General features: G+C 42.0%; 1 protein-coding gene and 1 long non-coding RNA gene across 2 annotated transcripts; one reads left to right on the forward strand and one right to left on the reverse strand.

Annotated features, from left to right (window-relative positions):
• Nucleotides 1–1,211: 1,211 nt before the first annotated feature.
• On the reverse strand, nt 1,212–11,012 carry NMUR2 (neuromedin U receptor 2). The gene is made up of 4 exons (XM_037398602.1): nt 9,943–11,012; nt 4,905–4,989; nt 3,486–3,611; nt 1,212–2,485 (listed from the first exon to the last, which is right to left on the reverse strand). The coding sequence occupies exons 1-4, from the start codon at nt 10,660–10,662 to the stop codon at nt 2,226–2,228; spliced, it is 1,191 nt and encodes a 396-aa protein (XP_037254499.1). The 5' UTR covers nt 10,663–11,012; the 3' UTR covers nt 1,212–2,225.
• Nucleotides 6,630–24,742, forward strand: LOC119152866. The gene is made up of 3 exons (XR_005105953.1): nt 6,630–8,341; nt 22,806–22,877; nt 24,060–24,742. It is a non-coding gene; the product is annotated as an uncharacterized LOC119152866 (long non-coding RNA).
• The last annotated feature ends 1,807 nt before the right edge of the window (nt 24,743–26,549 follow it).

Raw genomic sequence — 26,549 nt, forward strand, 5'->3', positions numbered from 1 at the left:
CACAAGTGATGCACAGGGGGAGGGAGGAAATCCTGCCCAGCCTCTGCCCAGGTGGTCCCCAGCCCCTCAGTGGGAGCCCAGAGCTCGGTGCCCTGCGCAGGGCCCTGGGCAGCGCGCAGGCAGAAAGGCACCGCCGGCGCGGCAAGTCCAGAGGGAAAACGCGCTTTAATACCTGGTGGAGGGAAAAATGATAATACTGAACTGGTTAGAAACGTAAGTGTCACTGATAAAACTCGAGTGTCCACTTGGGGGTGGCAAAGTATTTCAGCTGTGTCTTCAGGGAGCAGGAACTGCCTTTTCTCTCCAGGGTTTGTTTCTCAAGATTGCAGCTGGTAAAACAGGTGGCTCAGAAAACATGGGTTAAAATTCCCCTTATGCTGCGGCACAAGGTGACTCATAGCTGCTCTGAGCCCCCCAGGTCTCGCCTCAGCCAGGAGTCCCACAGCAAGAGGCAAAACAGAAGATTTCAGGATAAACAAGGTAAGAGCCCGTTGTAGCAGGAGTACAACCCTGTCCTCCTGCAGTGGGAAACATTGTCCAGCTCCCCAGTGACCATAAGCCTTTATGCATACAGTGTACCATCTATCAGGAATTAATGTTTTATTTGTTACGACAATTCTGTGTGCTCTGACTGTGTAAGTCCCAGCCCCTCAGTGACACACATGAGATGATTTTTTGTGGCTGTGTGTGCCAATCTTCAGCCCAGTGTGGTGGGTAAACTTAGCACTGCGTCATGATGCACAAGGGAGACGTTTCTCTGAAACACAACGAAAAGGCTTTGGAACATGGGACACAGAGGTTTGTAAGATTCTTTGTCACATAACAGATTCACTCCAACCTCCCTTTTACAAAACTCTACAGGGTCCTGACCCTGCAGTCAGTGGAGCTCAGGAACTCATCCGCTTGGATGTAAGTGTATTGTCTTCAGGATCTGCTTGCATGACTGGAACGCAGAAGAGTTTCTCAGACCTTATAACGTGCTTTGTGGCAACACCTTTATCCAGTTCATGCAATATCACTGCAAAACTCCCTTTTTTATTGCCTTTGTATCAACTTCTCTGACCCTGCAGGTTTGTCCCAATTCCATGTGTTGTCAAAGCTGTCCAGGCTGTTTCCTGGTGGTTACTAACCCCACATAGATCTCTTGACTTCTGCAATCTATCTGGTATGGGCAGGTGTGAAGTCTGCTGGAGCACAATCACAAGGCTTCACTGGCCGAGACAATGTGTAAGTATCTGAAGTTCAAGCAATGATAAGTTCTTGCAAACTGCAGGACGTGGGGCACAGCAGGGACCCACCACAGTCCATATGTACAGTCAGACTCCGTTCAGGCAGATGGGCAGAAATAAAATTCTCTGATGCACAGGATAAGCCCACAAAGGCTGCAGACTTTCCACATTCCCTGGGCAGATACCCCTCACCAGCCGCATTTTGAGTCCCACCAGGAACACCCTCAGCCCCCAGGATCTGTGGCGTGCGTGTGCCATTTCAGCACTGTGTAGATATTGGCAGACACAGTATGAGGAGCTATGGCAGTGACTTTGAGACTTGTTAAAAATAACCCACTAAAGGGTAGATTTTTTGACGAAGTGATTGAAGGCATTAATCACCAACCTCCATCTGAATCTTTACCTAGCTCAGAAAGCAAAAGTTTGCTTTACATTTATTTTATAATTATTGGCTCCCTGGTTCTTCTGACCTAGAAATAGCTGTTGCTGGTGTCTGATGTTTATCATTCCAGCTCAGAGCAGTGCTTGTTCATGCCTACTCGCTCACTTTGGCAAGAGGGGTTTGCAACAGCCGCATCTGGAGAAGGTTGTAGGAGAGAGAAGTGGGACTGGCTTACCTAAAGCTGGAAGTGGGTAGACAAGGCTTGGACGGCAAGCTGCCCTATTTGAAACTAAGTGAAATCTGATGTTTAAGTAAGACAAGCTTTGTCTCCCTCCTTTGCTGGTAACATTGTGAATGTGCCTAATTTTTTTAAAGCAGCTCTTTGCCGGCATAGTTTATACTCAGTAAACTGAGATTTCCAGTCCTCCTATTAGCCTGAGGGTAATACAATGCTTCTCAATCACCTGCTAATTACAGTCTCCTGGTTCATTCATTCAAGACCCCTCTGTAAACTTTCCTTGCTAGAATCAGCCTTTCAGGAGGGTCTCTTCTCTTTTTGTTTCTTAAAGTAATTTTCATTAACTTCTGCCTCACCTGGATCACAACATGGAAAGTCACAGCCCAGTGCAGAGCTGAGAGCTGCTGACAGATGTCCTGTGTGTGGCAGGGAGACTTGTGTCTTCAGCAGAGTCCATGAGATTGTGGTCCTCAACCACGAAGACGCTCTGCTGGGCAGAAATCTTGCTAGTGGGATGTTTTGGGGCCCAGTGCTTGCAGCAAGGAGAAATCACACTGAGGAAAGCCATCCTGAAGCGCTGGGACAAGAGATTGTAAATGATGGGGTTTGCAGCAGAGCTCAGATAGAAGAAGACACCTAAGAGAACAAGGGTGGGAAAAGGAGAAAGAGCTCATTTGGGTGTGAAATGATCTCAGGAGAGGAATATCTCTTCGTTGCCTACACTGTTCCACCAGGCTTGGGTGCAAGGGTGGCAGCAGCGACAGCAGAGCGCTGCCTGCTGCCTGGCTGGCACAGGCAGAGGGATGTCTCACCAAGGCTAGCTCAGGCACTGCAGCACACAAGGAAAGCAAAGCTGGAGAGAGTGGAGCTCACTATCTCCAGCTGTTCAGGAACCAGCTCTCTCTTGAGCTGTGCTGACCTGCCTCCAGCACAGCCCTCATCCCCACAGCAGGACTTGCACAGCTGGTGCCCCCATCAAAGCTGTCAGAGGAGAACTTCCAGCCGAGAGGAGCTGATTTCTCACAACACACCAGGACAACTGCGTGAGATTGGATTTGTCTGAGCTGCCTAATGGCCACATTCAGTGTTTTCCCATGGCAGACTGAAAATAAGATTCCTCTTTGAAAAAGCCTTCATTTTATGGTTGGCAGGGCCATAAACATTTGGTTTTATCACCCGGTTCTGAGCAGTATGTAAGTCTTTTGCCTTGCCATTTGGTAAGGTTTCCCATTTGCCTCAGAAACCGTCTGGAGGATGATGCCTGCTGTTGTGTAGTCATTAAAAGCAGCTGAACGACAGCAGACTTCATTTCTGAACACTCCCAAGAAGGAAAAGCAGCTGGTAATGATGCATGAGATCCTTCCTGCTCCACCCCCCCCCCCCCCCCCCCCCCCCGCTTCTTTGTGAATATTCAGGCAACTGTACAGGACAACATGCCCAGAGCTTGAAAGCTGCAAAAACTTGTGTGCAGGTTTTATTTCAGGCACAGTTCTTATCACTGCACCAAATCACAAGAAGCTTTTCCATGCATGTCTCGTGTCACCTACAAAATAAATGACTACATATTTCAAGTAAACCACTCATAAATGTGATCTTGTCAGCCCCTTTGCTAGCAAGGGGAAGAAGAAAGCTTTACCTGACACCACATGAATTAAGTTGAATATATTAGCCAGAGGCTCAGTCCATTCCACAACAAAGCTGAAGAAAAGTCGATCTATATGGAATGGAGCCCAGCAGATAGCAAAAACCATCACGAGGACAACTAACACAGAGAAAGAGGAGCAGAAAAACAAGTCAGTTATAGAAGGATATGGTTCAGTAGCCTGCACAGAGCAGAGATAGTTCAGAAAGCTGTACGAAAAAACTAAATATACAAATTTTATTCATTGTTTCAAAACTTTACCCATCCTTTCTGTCTTGCCATTACCAGCTAAAAGAAGAAACTTTCCACTGACTTGTGTGTTGGATAACTCAAGGCATACACACATAATGACATTCAAACCAAGCAGGTGACAACCAGGTAATGCTGTGGCACGTACAGAGCCTAAAGAAGAAACTGCCAGTGAGACATCTGGATTCATCTGTGGTACCTGGGACATATTGTCTCCATTATGCCTTGGGATTAATTTCCTCTGCACACTGTTTGTACATCACATAGCAGGATAAGGCCATAGGAACCATGCACTGATGGTAAGTCTGTCTGGGTACACTGCACAGGATGAAAGAAAAAGGGTTTGCCTCTGTGCACAGCTTGGCCTGTGCTGCCTTTAGTCAGGTGTTCTGGCAAATCCATTCCAGACTTGGGTCCTATGAATATCTCCGGTCACAGTCACGGGGCACAGAAAATCAGTCTGGCTCCAAAGTAAAATTTCCTAGTTCAGCTGGTGACTTAAGCTGCCTAAAAGAATAATGTTGTTGCAGGGAATAGTGAAGGTGATTTATGTTTCCTGCATAAACACCATCTCTGTAGTGAGGTGTTCTTTATTTGAAAGACAGCCTTGAATTAGGAAGTGGGGTGACCACTTTCCAGGCAAGTCTGCCTAGGTCCTGTTTTTTCTTGGGGAGGTCTAAGTAAGCAGTCTAAGTCTAACTCATCAGTAGGTGATGTATGTGGTTTGGCAGGACCTTCCTGTTCGTGCTTGAAGTGTGATGCAAAACAGGTGTACATCCTTTAAAAATGTACAGGATGGACTATTTGCACTCTGAAAAAGGGGGGTCCTCCCTGGGGGGCTGCAACAGCCAGGTTTGGAGTGAGGGATATTAGAGAGTTGCCATGCAAGCATCTGCCACATACGTGTGCTATACCTCCTCTCGTGCTGGGGAGGAAAATTCGCCTTCTGAGTTTTTTGGTAGTTATCCCTGGTCTTTCATTCCCATACCCTCTAAGTCCAGATAAAACAGCAAGAAGCCTTTTTTTTTTTTTTAAAAAAAAAAAGAAATAATCACAGCTGTTCATCTTATAACTCTTGTATCCAGTGAATTTGCCTGATACCCTTCAGGAGCTGGTCACCCTCTTGTCCATGGTAAATAAAACACAGAAGGACTCACTACTTACACAACATCTTGGTGACTGATTTCCTGGATGGTCTCTGAACATTCACAGCCGTTTCCTCCACTTCCAAAGATTTGTCTCCTTTCAACTGGCAAAAGGAGGGAAACAAAAGGAGAACTTAGACAGCAGAAAATATCCCCACCAGACATAGCCTGTTTTATATTTTGATAGCTGTATTTTGAGAAGGCAAAGTTTGAGGCAGCTCAGGATTCACTGAAAAAAATCTACATTTAAATTTCAGTTTCAGTCTAGGGAAACATTGAAGGTTTAGGTTCAAAACAATCTGCAGATTTTATGCATCTGAGACTGCATATTTACAGGAGTTTTGTATTTCAGTTCCCCACTTGTCCCTTCTCAATGAGTCAATATTTGGTTCACAGTTTGTGTTCAATTTCAACAGTATTTTGCTAGGCATTATTTTCTTTTCTAGCAAAATATTGTTTGTTTATTTTCCTAAAAGGGTTCCCCACAATTAAGCACAAACCAATGATCCAAAAAATAACCACAGAAGCCTCAGTGAAACACAGCTGTAATCACTGGAAAAATTCCTGTAGAATTCAAGGGAGTTTGTTTTGTGGCCTGAGTGTTTGGACTAATTGATATTCAATCCATCTAACGAACAACCCCCATATATGCTCTCTTGCAGCCAGCCAGTGTGCACCTCTGCTCAGATTCAGCCACATACTGCTCGCTCACAACAAGGTGGGGGTGTATTTTCTCCAGTAGATTTTCCTGGACCTCTACAAAATGGACATAAAGAATAATAATCTGGTCTTCCCTGAAGTGCTTCCCTAATATGCTTATGGCGAGACTACCCGTGCTTTGGTGATGAAAAGACCAAGTCTAGATAATCAGGACAATTGCTTTGATTATAAAAGGAATCATCTATGGAGAGTGCATAATTGGATGCAGCTTCCTGAAGTGGGAACTTCTGATTAGCCAACACATTTGGAGTGATGCTTTTGTCAACTGAGAGAAATTGGAAACAAACCTTTTAATTACATGGGAAGGAATATCAGGAATGAGGGAAAAGATAGAAATCAATCTGTATTTATAAAGATCTTGTGAAAAATGCTAGTTGTGCCATTTTCTTTTGCCTTCTACACTGTGACTTTACTTCCTGACTTTTGATTAACAATACTTCCCTTTAAGGATGATCAAATGAGACCTTCTTTCAATCTTCTATTTACTCATAAAACCCATAAAAGGGAAACACGTGTAAATCAAATTATATTCAATTATAGTGCAATTCAGCCTCTCATGTATTACGTTATTCCCTTTGTAACTTTTTGTCATAGCCACCGTTACTTAAGGAAGAGACTCAGTTGATTTGAAACACATCTAGCAATAAATGTCTACTCAGATTGATTAAAACCCTGAGTTTCCCTTCAGTGGTTTTCAGTCTCAGCAGTAATCTGTTCTAGGCATATTCCAAAGCCTTGGAGAATACAGTACTCTGATGCTGTAATAAACCAGGGACACATGTATCTTTATTTTTCACCTTCCTCCTGTCATTTTGATGATGTTATAAGGCTCCTTTTTAGCCTCAAGTGATAATGGGTGGAAGTATAACTCGTAAGAATAAATCAGCAGTTGCAATTTAATAAAACAACGAGTTATGACACAGGGGAAGGGGGAAAAAAAAAGAAAAAAGCAAAAAAGGAATGGGTCCATGGCACAGGTTGTAACTTGAGTTCATGCCAATGGCTTGACAGAGGGAGCACTTCAGCCAAGGCAGTGGTTAATTTTACATCACTGTGGATGTATTGAGGCTATGTAGGGTTGCCTGGAGATGAATGTTACCAATTCACTGCAAAAGAATTAAAAGTGTCTGGAGCAAGAAGCTGAAAATTGGATTCTCCCTCCACATATTTATTAGCTGCAGCATTTCATGCTAGAAATCAAAGGGCAGGGTGAAATTAGGGCCTCACCTATCCCCAGGCAAACTAGTGAGGCCACTCAGCAAAAGCAGAGCTGTCTTCTGTAAGCTGCTTGGCCTGCCTGACACAAGTAGTGACCCAACTTTCTCTGCAGCTGATGGAAAAATTGATATTTAAAACACACATGGCCGGTGCTACAGCATGCCGCCCTGCCTGTTTCAGTGATCAGGCTGAAGACGTTGCCGCCTGGCTGCTCTTAGCTCCCCATTGCGAAGGAATCTGTGTTAGGTTTGCTGAACCACCTCCACGTTGTGTGCCGGGCTTTGCAGAAATCAGCTAAAGGCAGTCACCGTCCACAGATGATCCTGGTTTTAACAACCGGGCATTTAGGGCATAAAGGAGAATTTGATGTTACATCTGGAGCAGCTGTGCATTGGCAAGGGTAAGTTGTCTTGGTTCAAATACAGCTGGAGTCAAAATTATCGAGGTGTCCAATGTGTTACTGCAGGGAAGTGACACCAAGATGAGGGCTGGGCTCTTAGCAGAAGAATTGTCCTGCCTGAGGTCAGTCTAGTCCCACCTGATCATCTAGATTCCCTCAAAGATATCTGAGGTGGGATGAATAAGTCTTTGGACTCTCCACTCCATTCACTGTCAAAAATCCTCATTAAATAGAATCTGACTTTTAGACAACCAGTGATAACCACCTACCCCTGTGTCCTTTTAGAGATCAGTTTGAATGAAACGGACAGGGACCTTGCACTGAATCCTGCTGCAACACAGCCTTCTTCCCAGGCAATGCCACCCCATCCCTATCAGTGCTGCAGGGGTTAATTCCGACAAGCAGCCCTCTCCAGGGCTGTCATTTCCCTCTCTCCTCTTCCTCCTCAGTTTTTTGGTTATAGGTTGCAACCAGTAGCCCAACAGCTGAACTGAGTTTAAAGAAGAGCCTGGCTGACTGGGGGATTGGTCCTGAAGGCACCTGTGGTGATGTGTGTGCTCATGAAAGAGGCAGCAGGAAGCTTCCACAATCAAGCCTAATTACAGTGTAATCATCAGGGTCCTCTTCTTTCACTAATGCTGGAATTACCTACTGACCATGCCGGTGTAGTATTAAAACATCAGGCCTTAAAATTATAACCAAGTAGGTCATGAAGTAATTGATCATGAGGTAATCAGCCTAATGGGTCTGTTAGCAATAAATTTCCCAGTGGAAGACAATTTTTTTCCTTTTTACAAGGGATTTAATTGAAAATTAACTCAGCTACCATATGACCCATGTTTACTACCTTCTTACAGGTGCTTAAATATGTCACAGGTTTCCTTCTGTACTGCATCCTGAGGCTCTCCTGAGCACTGGCAAAGCTTGAGAGAGAAACTTTGGTGAGGAAATGCCTTCTCCATGAAGCCTGGACTTGGAAAGGCTATGTCCCTGTTTGCTGAATTTGAGCTGCTGTACAACCTTTGGATCAATGCTGAGCTTTTTCACTACAATCTATGAACAATATGTGACACTCAGGAGACTGGAGCATTGCTGAAGCTTCATAGATTTTCTTGTCTGTGAGTAGATAAAAAGTGTCTTCTCTTGAAAAATCATATATATATACAAGATTCTTCTATCCTTTCTGTTGAAAAAATGAAATTACCTTCCCTAGTGCAGTTTGGAGCATGATGCAGATATACTCAGGATGGATGGTGTTGTTTAAAATTTGAAAGTCTGAGTTGAACATACAGAAAAGCAGAGGCATAAATGATGAACATTGCAGCCCTTAGGAAAGACAGCTTGAGCATATTGGTAAATATACAGAAGTCCTGGGGGGCAGCCCTCGGCTGGTACCTAGTTTCTCCTCTGGGATGGGGATTAGGAATATCTGCTGCCACAAACGGAAGTTATTGCAGTCTTCAAGACTTCTTTTATTAGTTCAGGGATTTATCTTTTTCTCTTTATAACAGCTATGTTTTTAGCAGTTTTCCCTCCCTTCCAGTCTTATTTTGCAAAATTTTCAGTGAAACTGTGCAAAGACCCCACAACAGCTGCTGGGCAGTGGGGATAATTTAACCCATTCATTGCTTTAAAGATCTGCTGTGTGTTACAGATTTATGGCAGTTAATCCTTGTAGCTTTTCCTGGGTAAGGAAAAATTGCTTCTCTATAGTTTCAGATAACAGTAAATATCAGCCAGCACAACAAAATGATACATACACCAAAGGCAGATGTTGGTTGAATTTCTTGCATGTTATTCAGTGAGTTTGTTTGTCTCTACTAGCATATTGCATCCCTGTCTTGCTATAAGATCAGACACAGCTTTTTAAACTTCAGGTTATATTCAGTGCTATGAGATAGGTTTTATATTTTCAAAATACATGTAATGTACCAGAAGGAAAAAAAGTCATCAACATGCTATGATTAGCAGTTCATTTCAGTCTTGTGCTACATAGTTTTGTAATACTGTGATACTGGTTATTTTATCCATGCATTTAAATGATGAATCCTTGGTAAAACTAGTCTCACTTTCTGAAGAGAGAATGAATATGAACTCTAAGGTAGCCTTAATCGATGGTGAAACTATGCCATTGTTACTTAAAGAAATCACTGCTGAATTTGCTAGCTGTAGCAATAAGCTAGCATTTCAGTTTATGACAGCTTTGTGAGTTTTAACAACAGATTATTATAATCATCTCCAGGGAAGGAGGAAAATAAAGTAATGCAATGGAAATTCCACAGTCACAAGAAGAGGGAAAACAAATAATACCCAAGATTCAATCACTAGCCTGCTCTCTTTTTTTTTTTTTTTTTTTTTTTTCCCACATTTTCCTTTTGGTCTATTTCCTTTTAGTCCCTACTGCAAAGGTGCAAATCTCTGAGAGGCTGGATTCAATCTCCAGACTTGGACGTTTAAGTTGCATTCAAACGTGAGCAGCAGTAATGGCAAGATTTAAAAAAAGATTGGGGTAAATTATTCCCCATCATAGCTAAATTAATTTCAGAATGGGATTACACCAAGAAGTTGGATCCTCTGCTTTCAGAGGTTTTAAATGCTTCTGCTTTTTGGGGGGGAAACAAATGAGCAAGAAAAGGGTGCAATCACTTAAAAGGCACATACAGACACAAACACACAAGGATGAGCTAAGAAAACACTGAGCAGCCAGAGTAGGACTTACTCTCAGCCCCATCAGATAGTACAGCACACTTATTACCCCCATAGGCAGCACATAGAAGAGAAAAGAAGTAATCTGGACAATACAGTTGTAGATCCACATGGGCATGACCACAGTGCAGGTAGCAGAGCCAGGGACCAGTGTGCCATTGGGGAAATACTGCAGCATGATGCCATGGGTGCCCGTGTTGGGGAGGGCGAAGAGGACCGAGAGGACCCAGAGCACCACGATGGTCCTCAGGGCACGCTTGCGAGTGCTCTCCAGCTTGGCACGGAAAGGATGGAGGATAGCAAAGTATCTCTCCACGCTGACTGTGGTCACGCTGAGGATGGAAGCAAAACAGACTGTCTCAAAGAGTGCCGTCTTCAGATAGCAGCCGATGGGCCCAAACAAGAAGGGGTAGTTGCTCCACATCTCGTAGACTTCCAGTGGCATCCCAAAAAGCAGCACGAGCAGGTCTGAGATGGCGAGGCTGAAGAGATAGTAATTGGTGGGGGTCTTCATGTTCCGGTGCTTGAGGATTACCAGGCAAACTAAGAAGTTACCTACCACCCCGACAACGAAGATCAGGGTGTACACCAAAGCCATGGGCAAGAACAGATGGCTCCGCCTGGGCCCACACAAGAAGGCCAAGTAATCCTCGGTGCTGTTTAAGTACCTCCTGAAATGTTCTTCCTGTAGGGCGAGGTGATGAAACCAGGAGCTATTACTGATCCAGGCCATCACTGGATCTGCTGAAATGTGTCACAACTGAGAGCCAGTCTTCTTTAACTTTCTCTGAGCTAGTTTGCTCACTTTTTGCAGTGAGAGGAAGGGGCAGGGGGTGTTGTCTTGCCAGACCTAGATGCACAAAGCCACCGAGAGATGTGCGTGAGTGTGCTTGCCTGGCTCCCCTTAAGGTTTTGCTGTTGTAACAGCTGTTCCCCTGCAAGGAGTCCCTTAGCCAGAAAGCCCCTCCTTTCACACATATTCATTGGCTCGCTAAGTGCATTAGATTATAGAGTAAGAAAAGAGGTTCCAGCTACTTGTATCAGCTCCTGTGGCAAATGCATTTAGAGAATCAGAAAGGCGGGATTTAGAGAGCTGGAGATCTGGAATATAGGATGTGAGACTAGCTGCAAGTTGTTTGTACTTGTCAGAGGGTGAGAAACCAGACAAAAAACCCCACCAACTCCAAAATTCAGTCCCAAAGGATTTTACAATATTATATTGATGCTACATCCAGTTACGAGCCTCAAGCAAAAGAAAAAATAAAATTCTGGCATGACTTTATTTTTCAGATCTGCTGATTTTTACTTGCTGTTGTCTACAGCAGCAAGTACTTGGGAACAGTCTGATCGGTAGAAAGCCAACCTGGTTTTATAGTCATTCTTGTGGTATTAGGCTACTATCACGTTTCAGCCTTTTTTTTAAAGACTGTAACTTTTTTCTCGTGAAATCTGACATAGGATTTTAATTGCTTTTCTTATTGATATAAAAATATTTCCCCACTCTCCTGTTATGCTGGAATCTGATCCCATATTCTTAGCTAGCTTTGTTTTGGGAATATTTCTGAACACTGTAGTATTCCAAAGACATATTTATTGCCTCCAGAACTAGATTTACATGAATTTTTATAAACTCTGATTTCTTCCTGAATGACAACCATTCTGCAAACACACTTTCTGAGCCAAAACGTGTATCTTGCAAGGATGATGGCTGTGTCAAAACAGATCATTTAACTCCTTATGAATGCTTGATTTCTTGCTGAATTTCTCCAAAACAAAAAAGCTTTTAAGTGCAGGGATGTAATTTTCTGAGATTCATAAAAAGTTTAGTTCTTTGGAATGAAAGAGGTGCAGAAGCTGAGGGCTAGTTTGGGGAATTTTTGTCAGCTTGATGTGCAATTTGTCTGCCCAGTATCTCTCACTAGCTCTCACTTTTGAGTACCTGCCCGGTGTCCTCCCTGAAGCCATGTAAACTTTTTACATCCCTAGCATCCTTTGGCAAGGTGTTCCTTGGGTCTGCTATTTATGTGAAGAAGCACCTTCATTTCTCTGACCCTCTAGCTGAGTATCCCTGGCTGCTAACATAAGACTGCATATTTTTAACGATCCAGAAGCAAAAGAACAGCCCTTTTGGCTGGCATCTCCTTCAAAATCCTGACAAAAGCAAGTTTTTAAAGGAAGATGCAAACTACTCCACTGTAAGTTGCTAGACAGTAAACTCATCCCACACAAAACCTGTTTTCTAACTCTTGAAGAACTGAGGCTGGCTCACATCATGCCTTCTTTACTCCTTCCCACCTTAACATCTTGTGGCTTAGTAGCAGTCCAATAACCTTGCAAGAAAAAAATATTGTTGTATTTTTTTATCTAAGAACAGACCGTCCCCAGAAATAGCAGCAGCAGCTGAAGAACCGAGGTTTGGTCCCATTGAGGCATATTCCATGTGTGGAGCCTGAGGCTTACTGTGCATTTGTTTTAAACGTTGAAGGCATGGAAAGTACCACGCCAACTGTACTAAAAGACAGAAGCATGTCTCTTGTGCTGACTTTCAGGTCTGCTGAAATTATCTCGCACATAAAATATCATCATCAGAAAAACCCTACTCATTTCTTTAAGCATTGCACAGAAGTATTTTGTTCAGCAGATTGAAAGGTTTTATTGGATTGGTGACCAAAAGGTGTGCTCTTTTGACCTATTTCTCCCTTCATTAAGGATTCATCTTAAAAAGATTCTTTGCATTTTAATGATGTTGAATTTGATTTTTGACCTGCCGTCGGTGTAGCAGGTAGGAACAGAGGAATTGTTAGTAGGGTGCCAGGCTGACACCCAGATTCATGATTTTGGAGCACAATAGGAGACAAGTATTTGAGAATTTGTGCAGGGCTAAACACTTTCTGTACTTCTGCTTAACTTTCAAAGGCTTCCTCCCCCCCCCCCCCATAATCTTTCAATATTTCATTTCTTTCCCTTCCTCCTTTTTCCTCCCCTAGTAAGTTCCACTGCTTTCTATACTGCATCATAACTGTGGTCTGTAAACACTGCTAAAACAGCTACCAAACTGGTCTTCACTTTTCTTCTTTCATATTAACCTCTACAAAGAAACTAAAAACAAAACCTGAGGTCTGTTCAGCTGGAACTCAATCTTACAGAAAAGGAAACCGAAATGGACTGAGTTATTTACTAAAAAGCCTACAAGGCAGCCATACCCATCATGATCTCTATGAGAGGGAAGCAATGGGCTGTAGAAACACATTAGGTCACTTGAAAGTGTGGATGTGCCAGGCCCACCTGTGTCTGCTTCCCCCTTCTTGATCCTTTCTGATCCTGCTGGGCTCGAGGGCTGACAATCTGTAAGAGCAGAAGCAGAGAGGAAAAATGGGTCTATTTGCCTAACAGGTCATCCCTGGAACCATGTTGCTATGACCACGATTAAGTGGCAGATGGAGAGGACAAGGAGAGTGGAAGATATATTTCAGTTCATTTCTTGAAGCTTTATTCGGTGTTTTTTATCATATCTGTGTCAACAAGGATAGGAGAGTATATTTAACCAAAGACCAGCTCTGGCTCTGTATGACTGGAAATGTTTTATTTTTACAGCTGAGACACTTCACTATGAGGGCAGTGAGGCACTGGACCAGGTTGGCCAGAGCAGCTGTGGATGCCCCATCTCTGGCAGCTTTCCAGGCCAGGTTGGATAGGGCTTTGAGCAAACTGGTCTGGTGGAAGGTGTCCCTGCCTGTGACAGGGGGGTTGGAACTGGATGATCTTTAAGGACCTTTCCAACCCAAACCAGTTCTATGATTCTATGAACATAAAAGCGGATGGTATTTTTCATTATAAAGCACACTTCATTGGTGTTTGCTGTTATATACTTAAAGGAAGATGGTGTGCTGCACGGTGGCCTTAGAATTGTGAAGTTTTATGTAGTAGGATCATAATTAATGTAATATTACATTCCATTAATATAGTGTGATATAGTGTGTCATTAACATAGACAAATTTTTTTTAGCATGTTAAGTGTCACTACTAGTCAGAGTATGGCATTATCTGCTTAGGCACTGACTATGCCCGCATGCTGGTGGTCTCTCTAGTACCACATTTAGATTGTGGAATCTTCCCCTTAGCTGACATAATGGAACACAGGAATGTGCTGCAGCACATTAAGGGCAGCAAAGTGCACATTTAAGAAGAGGTAAATTCAAGTGCCTTCATGTTAGCCAAAGCCCTTGTTAGGGCACCCATTAGTGACTATATATTAGGTCAGTACACGGTGGATAATTTTATGTTTTAGGAAAAATTGGATACATTCATCAAAAAAACCAGAATAGGGTGAAGGTAACCCATAGTATAGCAAATGGATAAATGCTCCGCTGGTAATGCTTACAGAGGGATGTACTTTGAAGAACTATGGGCCATTGCAATGGTCTACCCTGAACAGCTGCTCATTCAGACTGTAGAATTTTATCTATGCAAAGCAAGCTTTTTTGGATATTTATATCTATGTGGGGAGACACGGAGGTCTCTCATCCAGCTTCATACGGTCTGGTTGTGAAACTGGAAGTAATATAGCTGTGCTAATGCCATAGTGTGCCACGCTAATTAATTCTGCTGATTAGCTGAGATGCAATACTATGCTGACAGGTCCACTTGGCACGAGGACTTGAGCTGACATCTCTGAGCAGCCCTGCATGCGATGGTGCTCAGGGTCTGCAAGAAAGTGCCATAATCCTTCCTGTACATGCACACTTAGAAAGACATTGCACTTCATTGGAAGGGCTTGCAGAGGCATGGGGTTTGCTGTAATACTTGGCAAGCAGGTCCACTTTTTTTATCTTCAGCAATTACAACCCAGCCTTTCCTTTCTAATTTCCTTTTACAGCCATCAGGTTCTGTTGTTTCATCCTTTCTCCGATTTGTAATTACTGAAGGTAGGTGCAAAAGCCTTTAGAAACTCCGAAGGGGCTGCTACCCAGCCTGAGCTTGCTTTCCCTGCTCCTTTCATGGACCCTTCCAGAGCTGCCCATGGTGCTCTGCTGCTTTCTGAATTGCAGGTTCAAACTCACAGTTTTAGTCCTTTGAGAACTTGGCAGGACCAAGTATTTCTGTTCCATAGGGATGCAAAGAAGAGGATGCAAAGAAGAGGACACAGAGCTGCTAAGCACAAATGTTTAAGGCATAATACACTGAAGATGTTAACACAATTTCTAGAAAATTATAGCCCCACTCACCTTATAAATTACTGAGCTATAATTATAGATCGTGGATTTGACTCTTTTCCTTTTTTTTAATTTATTTATTCTCCTTTTTCCTTTGAAAGGCTTGTTTGGTTGACTACAGTAGCTGGAATGTGAGTCCTTGTTTTTCAAAGCATATTCAGTATAACATTCAACATGCCATCAAATGCAGAGATACATTTTGTATATTTTCTCTCCCTCCCTGCTGGAGGAGTGAGCGCCTTTCCATGCCTTATTGTAAATCACTTTGTAATTATCTAGGCTCTTTGCAGGCAGCTTTTCCATGGCTGTGCATGATAGCTGAAGTCCCCAGGATATCAATCAACACACATAAGAAGTGGATTTCATTAATTTGGTACAAAATACCAAGGAGTGCACCCCTCTGCCTGGAGCAGCTGGCAACCTGCACAGTCCGTACAGACACAGGCCACTTGAAGAGCGGAACCCATTTTGCCTAACTTCAGTCATTGAAAAAAACAAATAAGCCTACACAGATTGTTCAGGCTCCTACTTCAGTCAATAATGGAAAGAGGAACCTCCAGAGAGGGATTTGTCCTAAACCACAGCACAAAGTAAGAGATATGAAATGGAGAACCTTACTTTTTCCTATCAGCTGCAGAGGGAATGTGGGTTATAAGTTTTATATATATATATATATATAAACTGCCAGCTTGTTAAGCAGCTGAGATGAATTTAGACCCCAGATTTGGGCAGTCATATTCCTTCTCCTCCCATCAGGACCAGTGTTTAGAGGGAGTCATGTACAAGCTTTGTCTGTGAGAATCTGTTGGACAGCTGGAAACTGGGCCAGAGCACCAGCCAGCAGGTGAAGAGCAAGGACAGGGTGGATGTACCTACTGATACGGCTTTCAGCGAAGGATTGCTTCATTAGTGTTGGTTCCAGAAATTAGTGGGAACAATGTCCTTCCATTTTAGTAAGCATTCCATGTGTTGTGTGTGTGCTGATGCTTTGAAGAGGCAGTGGGTGGCAGGTAGGGAAGTGGTTCAGGCTTGACATGCAGAAGAGCAGTGAAAAGAGCTGAAAAAGAACCCTGATACAGAAAATTTTGTCATACTGAATGTGTCCATCGTGACAAAGGGACATGGGTTTACATGGGGGAGGATGAAATGATTGTCGTGGCAGAAAAGTTATCGAAGTCACAAGCACGGTACAGAATGAGTCAGGTCGTCTGAGTCAGGAGGGATCTGGTACTACAGGACTCAGATTTACACAGGAAGAATCCGATTATTCAGCATCTCTCTATGGGTTTCTGCATCTTATTACAGTACTAATACTGCGCTGCAGTTTCTTCCTCTCCTTGGTTTGTCAGGAGAGACTGACTGACTTGATTGTCTGGCCCAAAAGAGACTTAACTAATTTCTCTGACATGACTTATCAGTATTATTTTTTCAGCTTACATCCATTTGGCATCTGTTCCACACCTTGGGATTAGGGCAAGGATTTTTCTCCACTAGAAGAAAAATCCATCTCTAGCATAGAGTCTGTGTAGTGCTTGGATATGCATTAGACATATGTACTGATGAGACAGAAGGAATCACAGTGACAAGTCTTTACATATTCAAAGAAAGGCAGTGATGCATGGTATTACTGGAGGTGGCAGAAAGTTATCAGTTTGATATGGGAGAACTGAATCCATCAGTGAAAATGATAAATGGGAATTGACATAGCACATACCATATATAAAGCTAACAGTAAGAGGAATGTGAAGAGAATTCCTTTTCTGAAAATTTCTTTCTCTAAGGGTTGGTGTGGAGGTAGCCTTGCTGTAAGAATATTAAAGTGTATCTGAAAAAATTTCTCCTATTGGAAAATAATATACACTCTTTATTTCCCTCCAAAATGCAGTGATGTGTTATTTTATACTCTACGAAACAATTTGTTCAGAGCTACTTACATCATCATCATAATGATGATGATGGTGATGATGCAATGTAAGGAACTGGAAATTAGACAGCATTTTTTTTCTCCTCTTGTAATTTCAGAAAAGGCTTGTTAAAGTTATCTATGCACGCTTAAATTTTCTTGGCTCCAGTAAAAGTCTCACTCTACTCCTCATAAGGGTGACTCTGGCAAAAACACTTGTCCAGAGTTTCCATTCCCTCCTGACTCTGCTGCTGTTCAGATTGCTTTGTAAGTTGGATTACTGTGATCATCTGTCTTTGTGTCACATTGAGAATCAATATTATTTGACTTGGAGTTAAAGAAGCCGTCTTTATGAAGAAGGATGTGCATAATTTGGAACATTAATATGCTGGCAGATGATGTTGTCTTCCTGCTCTTTTCCCCATTAGACTATCCCCAGGAGTCATATCTGGGTTTAGTTAAATGCAGCAAGGGATGATACTGTTCTTTTGAATGTCTTCTGCTACAAGGTTAGAGAGAAAGAAAACTCTAGACACAACAGTGGTGAAAAAGATCCATGCTGAAGGGCTAATTTGCCACAGTTTCCAGATAACCTAAGAGGCCTTAGACATGCAAAGCAAATGGATCAACTTATTAAAAGGCTTGTTTCAAATTGTGCTGTACAAAACCATTTTTGTGTTTTGCAGCCCACTCAGTAGTGAGGTGATCCCAGGCAGAACTGTAAAGTAAGGTAAGATAACCCATGCGTGCCCTCTGGAGCTGGGAGCAGGATGAGGAAGAGATGCAACCATAACAGCTCCTCTCTGCAGGATGGGGGGTTGGGTGCCCTGAGCACCCCTATGACCTGCTGATTTTGGATTCAGTGGCTTTACTAGGTCTGTTCTTCACCAGGATTTAGATCAGTGTGCCAGTCCAGCGGCCCTGTTGCCCTCACTGAAACTGGAGGTGAGTGTGAAGCTCAGGAGCTTCCCATGCAGACCCCTGCAGGCTGTGCTCTCTTCATTTCAGGTGCAAGAAAAATGCTAATTGCACACTTCCTTGTAGCACAGGCACTGAGGCCATAGCTGCTGCAGTGCCTCTCTTTTTATTCTATTCTATTCTAACCAGCCCCAATGCTAGTTTTACAGTGGCTGTACGAATTTGTCGTAGTCCGTCTCTTTACTGGGAGACCACTTTAGCATCCAGATGGATAAATATTTTGCCTAGTCAAGACACCTTCATTATCTGCTCATTTGCAAACTTGGATTCACAGCTAGATCTGGGCTGACCCAGAACTCTATTGATTTGCTCTGATTTTACTAAATGTTAAATATATCGCGTATCGATGAACATGCGAATGTATCCTACAATACCTTCAATAAAACAGATTTCTAATTTGGAGGGAAATGACTCAAATCTGAGTACTGATGTTTAGTAATACTAATTGGGTAGTAATATTAACTCTGAAATGGAACCAAAAATAGATTAGGTAAGAAGAATGGAGCTAGAAAGCCTGATGTTTTATTTTTCAATTCTGTTTAAAGATCAATGGCTAAAGATTAATGTTGCTTGAAACAAGAAAAGCTTAATGACGGCTGGTAGGACAAAGGAGGGAAATAAAATAGAGAAGACCTAACACTCTTGAAGCAATAACCTGTTAGGAAGATAAACAGAATAACAGTGAGGATTGGAAATGGAAAAGGACAAAATGAGCTTTAGACAGGAAACGAAAAGAGTACACCAGATTAACAATATACATAAAAGACAGAGATGAGGAAGGAGGACAGAAAGAAAGAAAGCAACCAGAAACCTGTAAAGCCATAGGATCATAGGAGCACAGGCTAACACAGCCTGACATAAGATCTCTGGGGGTCTTTAGTCCAACCTCCTGCTTAGATCATGGTCTGCTGCAGAGTGAGACCACAGGCTGGACCGTGAGGTGACCTCCTGGGTGCCACTGAGGCTGCTGTGAGCTCCCTTGAAGCCTTATCTTCCCAGGTGAAACCCAGCCATTCTCTCAGCATCTCTTCAAGGGCAAGCGCTCCAGCCCCCAGCAGCCTGGTGACCTCTCCTAAACTTGCTCCAGTTCATCAGTGTCATTCCACTTTGGGGGGGACCAGAACTGGATGTAGCATTCTAGATAGGACTAATGAGTGCTGATCGTGGAGGGGGATGAACACCTCCCTCAGTCTGCTGGCTGTGCTCCTATTAATACAGGCGGCTGCTGCTGCTGCCAGGCATACAGCTGGCTCGTGTTCAGATTGCTATCTACCAACACCCCCAGGTCCTTTTCAACTGAACTGCTCCCCATCCAGCTTACTTTAGTATGCACTTGTCTGCTTTTCCCAGCATTCCTCTGTGTCGAAGCTGTTACCACTAAAATTTGAGGAATGGCTCTTTAGCATTGCTATTTCCAAGATAACACTGTGTATAAATCTGATTAGTCCCACATTGTTATTCATTATTCTCTCTTCTGCTGTTTGTGATGATTCAATCATCCCAGAAGAGAAAGGAAACAGTATCCATGGTCCAGATTTATGAGGTGTCTGGGAGCCTAAGTCTCTCTGGTACTTGTGAGACTTGGAATCTTAAAGGCTTTCAGAGCCTTGGTTTCTAGCCTTGTGTTAGCAGTAACAGAACACAAATACTATAATACAAATTTTCCCAGCACTGAGAGTGTTGTTCTTAAATATCTACCTGGTCATTTCCCTGGAGGATATGATGCATGATGAGGTGATACTCGATAGTCTGCTAGCACTAAATAAATGGCCTATAGAAAACACTCAGGATTTTTCTCCAAGCATAGAAGAGTTCCAGAGTTAGAACCGAAGGTTTCCACGCTCCTCACTTCAAGCCTTGTTGATTGCCCTTGTGTTGCCACAGTGTTGATCGGTAAGTCTCCTAAAACTTTGGGGTGTCCCACAGCTGCCACTACATCACTGTAGTGGCCCTTCTTGTCATCAGAAGATGCTATGCTTTCTTTCTTTTGGTTGACAATCACCATCTTTTGATATGCATGGTCTTGCATACCACTCATTTGAACTGAAGTCTCAGAGCTGCCGTGCAAGTGATTTACACAAAGCAGAGAGAGGAGTCATGCAGGCAGCACTTTGTGTCACTCTGTTCCATCAGGCTGACAGCGCTGTGTGCCTCCAAGCTAATGGAAAACCAGAAGCTTTGCTCATATCTATCAAGGTACAAGGTTTAAATGATACCTAATAGATAGGAAAGAAGAAGGTCCACTTTTACTGGCTAGTTGGAAACATGTTCAAACCAGGACACAGGGCAGAAATCTGTGCATCTCTGGTCCCTTTTGTGAAACATTTATTCACAGACCTGAATGGGACTTCTACGGTGAGTGAGCTGAGTGAGCGTCTCACACTGGCTCTGTGCTAAATAGGTACTTCTCAGATCGAGTGTACTGGCCATGATTTTGTCTTCAAGATGTGAGAATCAAGGCCTAGGTATTTCGCAAGTGATTCTTTCTAAAGCATTCTACAGTGTGCTGCAGATGGTGCTTCAGTGTTAAAAAAGATTGTGCTCAGTGGGGAAAAAGCTCCTTTTCCTGAGCACAACTGCCCTTGCTTTGCTGTACAATTTCCCCTGAGATTTTAAAGAGCTTCATATAGCCTTGTCCTTCAAAGCTAGATGGTTCCTCTCTTCCAGAGAGATACAGAGAAGTATAAAATTCTACAAAATTTGTAGCGATTTAAACTTTTGGGCATTTGGCCCTGTGCTGCACCAGCAACCCAGTGGAGGAAGATCACGAGGCATTTTTGTCTCTTTCCAAAAGAAATGTTGTCTTCCCTTCTACCATTTTGGGAACACCATGTAGATTCTGCTTTGAGAGACATCATGTCTTCCTCTGACAACAGCTGCAATAAGATCAAGAGCTGCTGTATGATACTTTGAAAAGTTTTAGCTCGCTACCAGATTTTGTACATATTAACTTGAAGGATTTTTCTTCAGACCTTATACATATTTATAGTGAAGTAGGTGCTTTTTCTAACTGTTCTCGGCATTTTTAAAATACAGGTGGTGGAAGGTGTTCTTGTACTGTACCTTCACATTAAAGGGTGAGAATACGAAGGCAAGTAGTTTCCACGCAGCAGCCATGCCATTGTAGCAGAGAAACTGATGCACTGTTTTGTTGCAGCTGGGCTTCTGAGATCTGAAGTCAACTGTAAGATGAAAAGTGGGCCCAAAAGGCCAGGCTTAAAATTAGATATGCTTTTTAATTCAAAAAGCTTATTTGAAGAGTGCTGTATTTCACTGCAAAGAGGTATTACTTTTGAGTATGTTAAAGTACAGGCACTGCATCATTCAAATAGAAAGTACCTAAATTTGAATAGCAAGAAGCCGTGTGTCATGGAAGCATGCGAAAGCACCTCCTGAAGAGCAGGATAAAAAAACCCAACCTACACCCAAATCTGAAGAACAGCTGCATTTTTGAAACCATGTTATTTTCTGACAGTACATACGTTAATTCTGGTGAATAGCTGTTTACCCAGTTAGTTGGGCAAAAAAATTGTGTCTACTTTTCCACTTCAATTTCAAAGATTTGCTGCTGAGTTCAGATGTGCTTTAATCTAGGCTGGAACACTCAAGATAAAAAAAGCAACAAAGCCACCTCAAAGCAGATGAGCTGAATGAACCTGTGGCATCACAACAGAGCAGTAAAGACCTGTTTCCCTTTCCCACTCTTGCTGGGGAAGTGTCCCCAGGTATGGAGCACATGCTGCAGCCCACCAGGGCTGTTTCTATTTCTAGCTTCAGTGGGGCTGGACTGAGGGTCCACTGGGAGCTGCTCCATTTTGGTGGATAGCATCAACCTCACATCTCGGTCTAGACAAGTCCAAACCGCTGGTAAGCGTGATGCTATGGGCTGCTGCCTGTCTGTGTGACTTCAGCAGCATGGGATCAAACATTGGTAATATTTCATCCTTTTTGCTTCTACCTGTTTCATCTTCCTCTGCTGCTCTCTGCCAAACCTTCCTGGCAGCATGGAAACTGCTCCCAATCCCCTCCTTGGACAGTTCATGGAGAACCTGTTGGGCCTGACCCTTGAGACTCTACCTTAAGCTCACAAATGGATGTGTAGGAGTTGAAATAATGAAAGCCTTGGTAGGAATCAACTCTAGTTATAAGCTTATGGTTAAAACAGATTTCTTTTGGGAAATAATGTTTTGATGAAAACTGGGGGGTTTTGTTCCTCATGAGATGCTACTGATTTTGATGAAATTACTCCCCTCCAGAGAATTTCTGAAAGTAAAATTTAATCAGCTTTGGAAATGTCAAAATAAAGGTTTTAATATCAGAATATTTTTATGCCTTTTCGTTTCTATTAGTTTGAATATTTCTATATTATTTTCAGGTCTGTCATAAATATTACTCAATAGGCTTTGTGAAGAATGTGTCAAGTCACAGTGTGAAATACAGCCAGACATAGCATGACATTTACATATTTTCTAACCTTTTAAAATAAGTTTTAAGTACATTTACTGCTGAGTAGAGATTGAACTGGAAAAGTAACACTAAGTCTTTCAGAGTGTTTCTCATTTAACCAAGAAGACAAAAGCAGCACTGAAAGCGTTACCCAGGGAACAGCAGTTTTCAGTAGACCAGTGTTAACTTGGAATAATTTTTTAATACATAAAATTATATTCAGGATTTCATCTATTCCTCCTTATTTAGAAAGGCAACAAGTCTTCAACCATTAGTATTTCAAATGAACCCAACTTCCTGACAAACTCTAATAAATATCAATTTTCTTTTTTGCAGATTGGTTACGTGCAGATCTGACGTCTGAGAAGTTCCACAGTCACCGTTGCAAATAGGATCAGGAGACTTTAGGTAGGTAAGGTTGCATTTACATACTGAGCAGACAAGCTTCTAAGGGGTGCATCATCAGACACTTCATTTTCATGTAAAACGGACAAGTTTTACAGCACTGGCCAAAATTAACTCTGTGTTTACTCCTACACGTTGCATCTTTTGATAAAGCAAGAGCAAACTGCATCTTTCAAATACTTCTTGGATTTGACCCTTATTATTTGTGCTGTTATAAAAAAAGGTTTAGCAAGTGAGGCAAGTCCTTAATTATACACAGAGGAGAGGGCAGGAAGGGCAACGCTTGATTCAGAGGTAACCTGTTAAACTGTTAACAAGATAAATCAAAGACATTCTGGACTTCTATGTGTGCACTTCTATGTGTGTATGTAAAGTCTCTGTATAAAGGGTAGCTATGAAACGACATACACAGTTTTCCCTTTCCTGTGGTTTATTCTAGTTCTAAACATAAAATAAGTCTTTAAAGAAATGAAAACAAAAACAACAACAAAAAAAATAACCCGACCACTACAGCAAGTATATTAGCTTATAGTTAGACAGACAAAAATTAACTTATGCTTCTGACACTTGTTTTTAAAGCTTTTGTATTACTCTTAAAAACTTCAAGGTACGGGTGGTATTTGGAAGCAAATTAATGCCTCTTATTTACTGTCTTAATGCAATGGAAATGAAGTGTGTGAGAAGACCTTTGAGGTTTTCTAGGGATTTATCTGCCCAGCTTTTATTGAATACAACTAATCAATCCTAAAAATTTTTGAGAATAGCATTTTAAGCACTGTTTTTACAGAGCTCACAGTATCTACCATTTAAGATTGTGATCTTAAACCTATCCAGTGCAGGAAAAAACCCAATACTCCCTTACGCTGCTTGAAGGCAGGTAAATACAAATACTTTCCTCAATGGAATTTTCCAGATCAGTGGGATCCTAGTTGAAGATTTTGGAATAATTTTGCAGTTTTGTATAGGTAATAATTGGTGGCAGTGTATCATAATATCTTAAAATAGTGCAGGGAAGGGAAGGGATGCAGAATGCATTGGAGTTAATTACATCATTCATCCAACTGGTAATTTTTTTTCAGTAGAAAAAGAACTGTTATCAGAAAATATCAGGTTGTTGAGCTCAAAACCTTTCATGTGAATGCACTTGTTTTAAACACTTACTAGGCAAAATTTTCTCTGTTTCAGGGTAGGCTTCGAAGCAGCACACTGAAGGACTTTGTTCCTTTCCAAGACAAGTCAGTAGCCCAGTGCACTGGGTTTTACTGCAACATGTGACACCAGGTTCAGCTCTCCATTCCTACATCTTTGCTGAATTAATTCTAAAGTGGCCAAAAGTCTGGCTGTGGTGAAAACTTTGTGGTGAACAGGTAGACTTCTAACCTGGAGCTGTTGGAGTGGAGGTTTGAGCCTGACCTGCACCCACCTTTGTTACCCTGTAATAGAGCCTGGCACCTCTATTTCTTATATGATCTGGTTTAAGCTTTGCAGCTGTATCGTTTGTTTCAGTGTAATTACTGTGGAGAGATTGCTAAGAGGGAAGGAGTTGTTTAAAACCTATGATCCCTGAAGAGACTGTACAGCAGCTGAGACCATTCTATAGGTAACTAATGAAACAAACTTGGACTCTCAGACTCTCCATTAAGGGAAGAAAATTAAGGTTCAGTGATGGATCAGCTGTAGCTATAGGGTCGACTATTGTTTGAGACACCTTAGAAGACTCTGAGATACCTGTAAGCACAATGCTGAATTAACATAGTAATGCCTATTGAATGAATATGTATGATTCATAAAATCAAATGCATAAAAACAAATGTGGACTATATAATTTTGTTTGAATGAAATATACGGCATGCACTTTGGGTGGAATGATCACCTGTGCACCCAGTGCTGCAATAAAGAACGCCTGCTTCTTAACGCTATGTTGGTGTTACGGAGTTCTGTTATTCCCAGTTTCAGCGAGACCACCACGTGGAGGGAGCCCCTACCCACAGGCTAGCACTCACCTATGCTCTGAGTTTTCCCGAGGTAACATTCAAATTGTCTTTGTTTTAACTAAAAACTGACCCTTAAGTATTAATGTGGTAGAGGGGGCATTTCTTCTCCAGATCCAAAATTTATTTCAGAAAGCAGCTAAGATTCTGTGATATTTTGGTGAGGTTACATACCCACCAAGCACAGGCAAATAGAGAAAACAGAGATAGCGCCGAGATTTTTCCAAAGAACAAATAAAATTTTTTTCCTCCTTTCTTCTCCCTTATGACAAACAAAGGCCATTTATAATGACAAATAAAATGTAAAAACTTCTGTGACTTGCCTAGGGCTGGAAAACGGGTCAGTAATTCAACTTCTATAAGAATGCAATGTTTATGGTTCCCAGCTGCCTCCTTGCCTCCCTAGATTGTGTTATTTGTTTCCCTTGTATGCTGAAAATGCCCTAAAGTATGAAGAAGAACTTTTAAGAACCACATGTGATTACATAATGACAAAAATGGGATTGTTTGGAATAATTTTGAAATGACTAACTGAGCTACTGATAAAAATTATCTCCTAATTTTGTTGATAGAGTGTGATGATAGCACAGAAATACACCTTCAGCAACGACACTGCTGCAGCTTAAAAAGGAAGAACGTAAACATTTTTGCAAAGTTAGGCAGTTTAAAGCAAATAAAAAAAGCTGTGGCATCTAATTTACACACAACCCCCCAAAATGTTACTACTATTTTTTTTTTTTTCATATTTAGAAATAAGTTCTAGTATCTCCATTTGGAAATTTATTTCAAGCAATGAAAGATTGTACTAATACCTGGTATCTATACACTTCTCAGTGCAGCTACTCCCATTTTTAAAAACAATCATCATCACAGCTTGAATGCACCAGGAAAATAAAAGTCCAGTTATTGAGAATATACTTGTGCATGTTTCAAGATGTTTACATTAAAGCCAGGCTGATATTTAAGACCCTCTTTGGACCAGACCTTTTCTATGTATAGTTCAGGATGCAGATTTCTAGAAGGAGAAAGAGAAGTGAAGGAAGAGAAACCCAGCAAAATGGAAGTGATAAATAACCAAACTTCTGCAAACTTGTGCTTGCCTCTAACTGCATTCAGGAGCTGATCGCTCCTGCTTTCCCCCTGAACTCAGTGACGAATACATTGTTTTAATGAATCTGTTTACCTCCATATTATAGCAAAAGTAAAAAAACCCAAAGCCAAATAGGACTGCATTTATGAAAAGTCACAGATTACTTAACTGCATTCTTAAAATGCTAGCCACAGAACTGTGCATACAAAAGAGGGGGGAAGACTCACCTGAATGAAGAGTGCTGCACGGAGTGTTAATATATGTCCTGTTACAGAGATGCGCTTAGGATGAATAAACACATAAGGATGGAAAATGAATGGTGGAAGAAGAACACAGAGATAGTAATTTGAACAAGAGTCCTGGCTATACTAAACCTTCAGAAGTCAGAAACTTCTGATAGAAGAGGAGGCGGCAATCAGGCACAAAGATTAAAATCTCAGATTTGCAGCATTTGAAGTAAGCAATATTAATCTGCTACGAAAGCCAGTTGCGACACAGAGGTTAAGGCAAAAGGCACTCCTGCTTTTGTGTGTGTGTTGAAAAGAATGGTAATTGGGGTTTTCACTAGCCACAGGTAACCAGAAATATTATAGG

This window comes from Falco rusticolus, chromosome 8 (genome assembly GCF_015220075.1).
Source record: "Falco rusticolus isolate bFalRus1 chromosome 8, bFalRus1.pri, whole genome shotgun sequence".
Classification (NCBI taxonomy): Eukaryota; Metazoa; Chordata; class Aves; order Falconiformes; family Falconidae; genus Falco; species Falco rusticolus.

Excerpts from the sequence above, each read along its gene's own strand:
- NMUR2 (XM_037398602.1), bottom strand. The coding sequence starts at position 10,662 with ATGGCCTGGATCAGTAATAGCTCCTGGTTTCATCACCTCGCCCTACAG. Across the intron at positions 4,990-9,942 it reads ACTATCTGATGGGGCTGAGA|TTGAAAGGAGACAAATCTTT; the intron begins GTAAGTCCTACT and ends TCCTTTTGCCAG. Across the intron at positions 2,486-3,485 it reads CTTAATTCATGTGGTGTCAG|GTGTCTTCTTCTATCTGAGC; the intron begins GTAAAGCTTTCT and ends TTGTTCTCTTAG.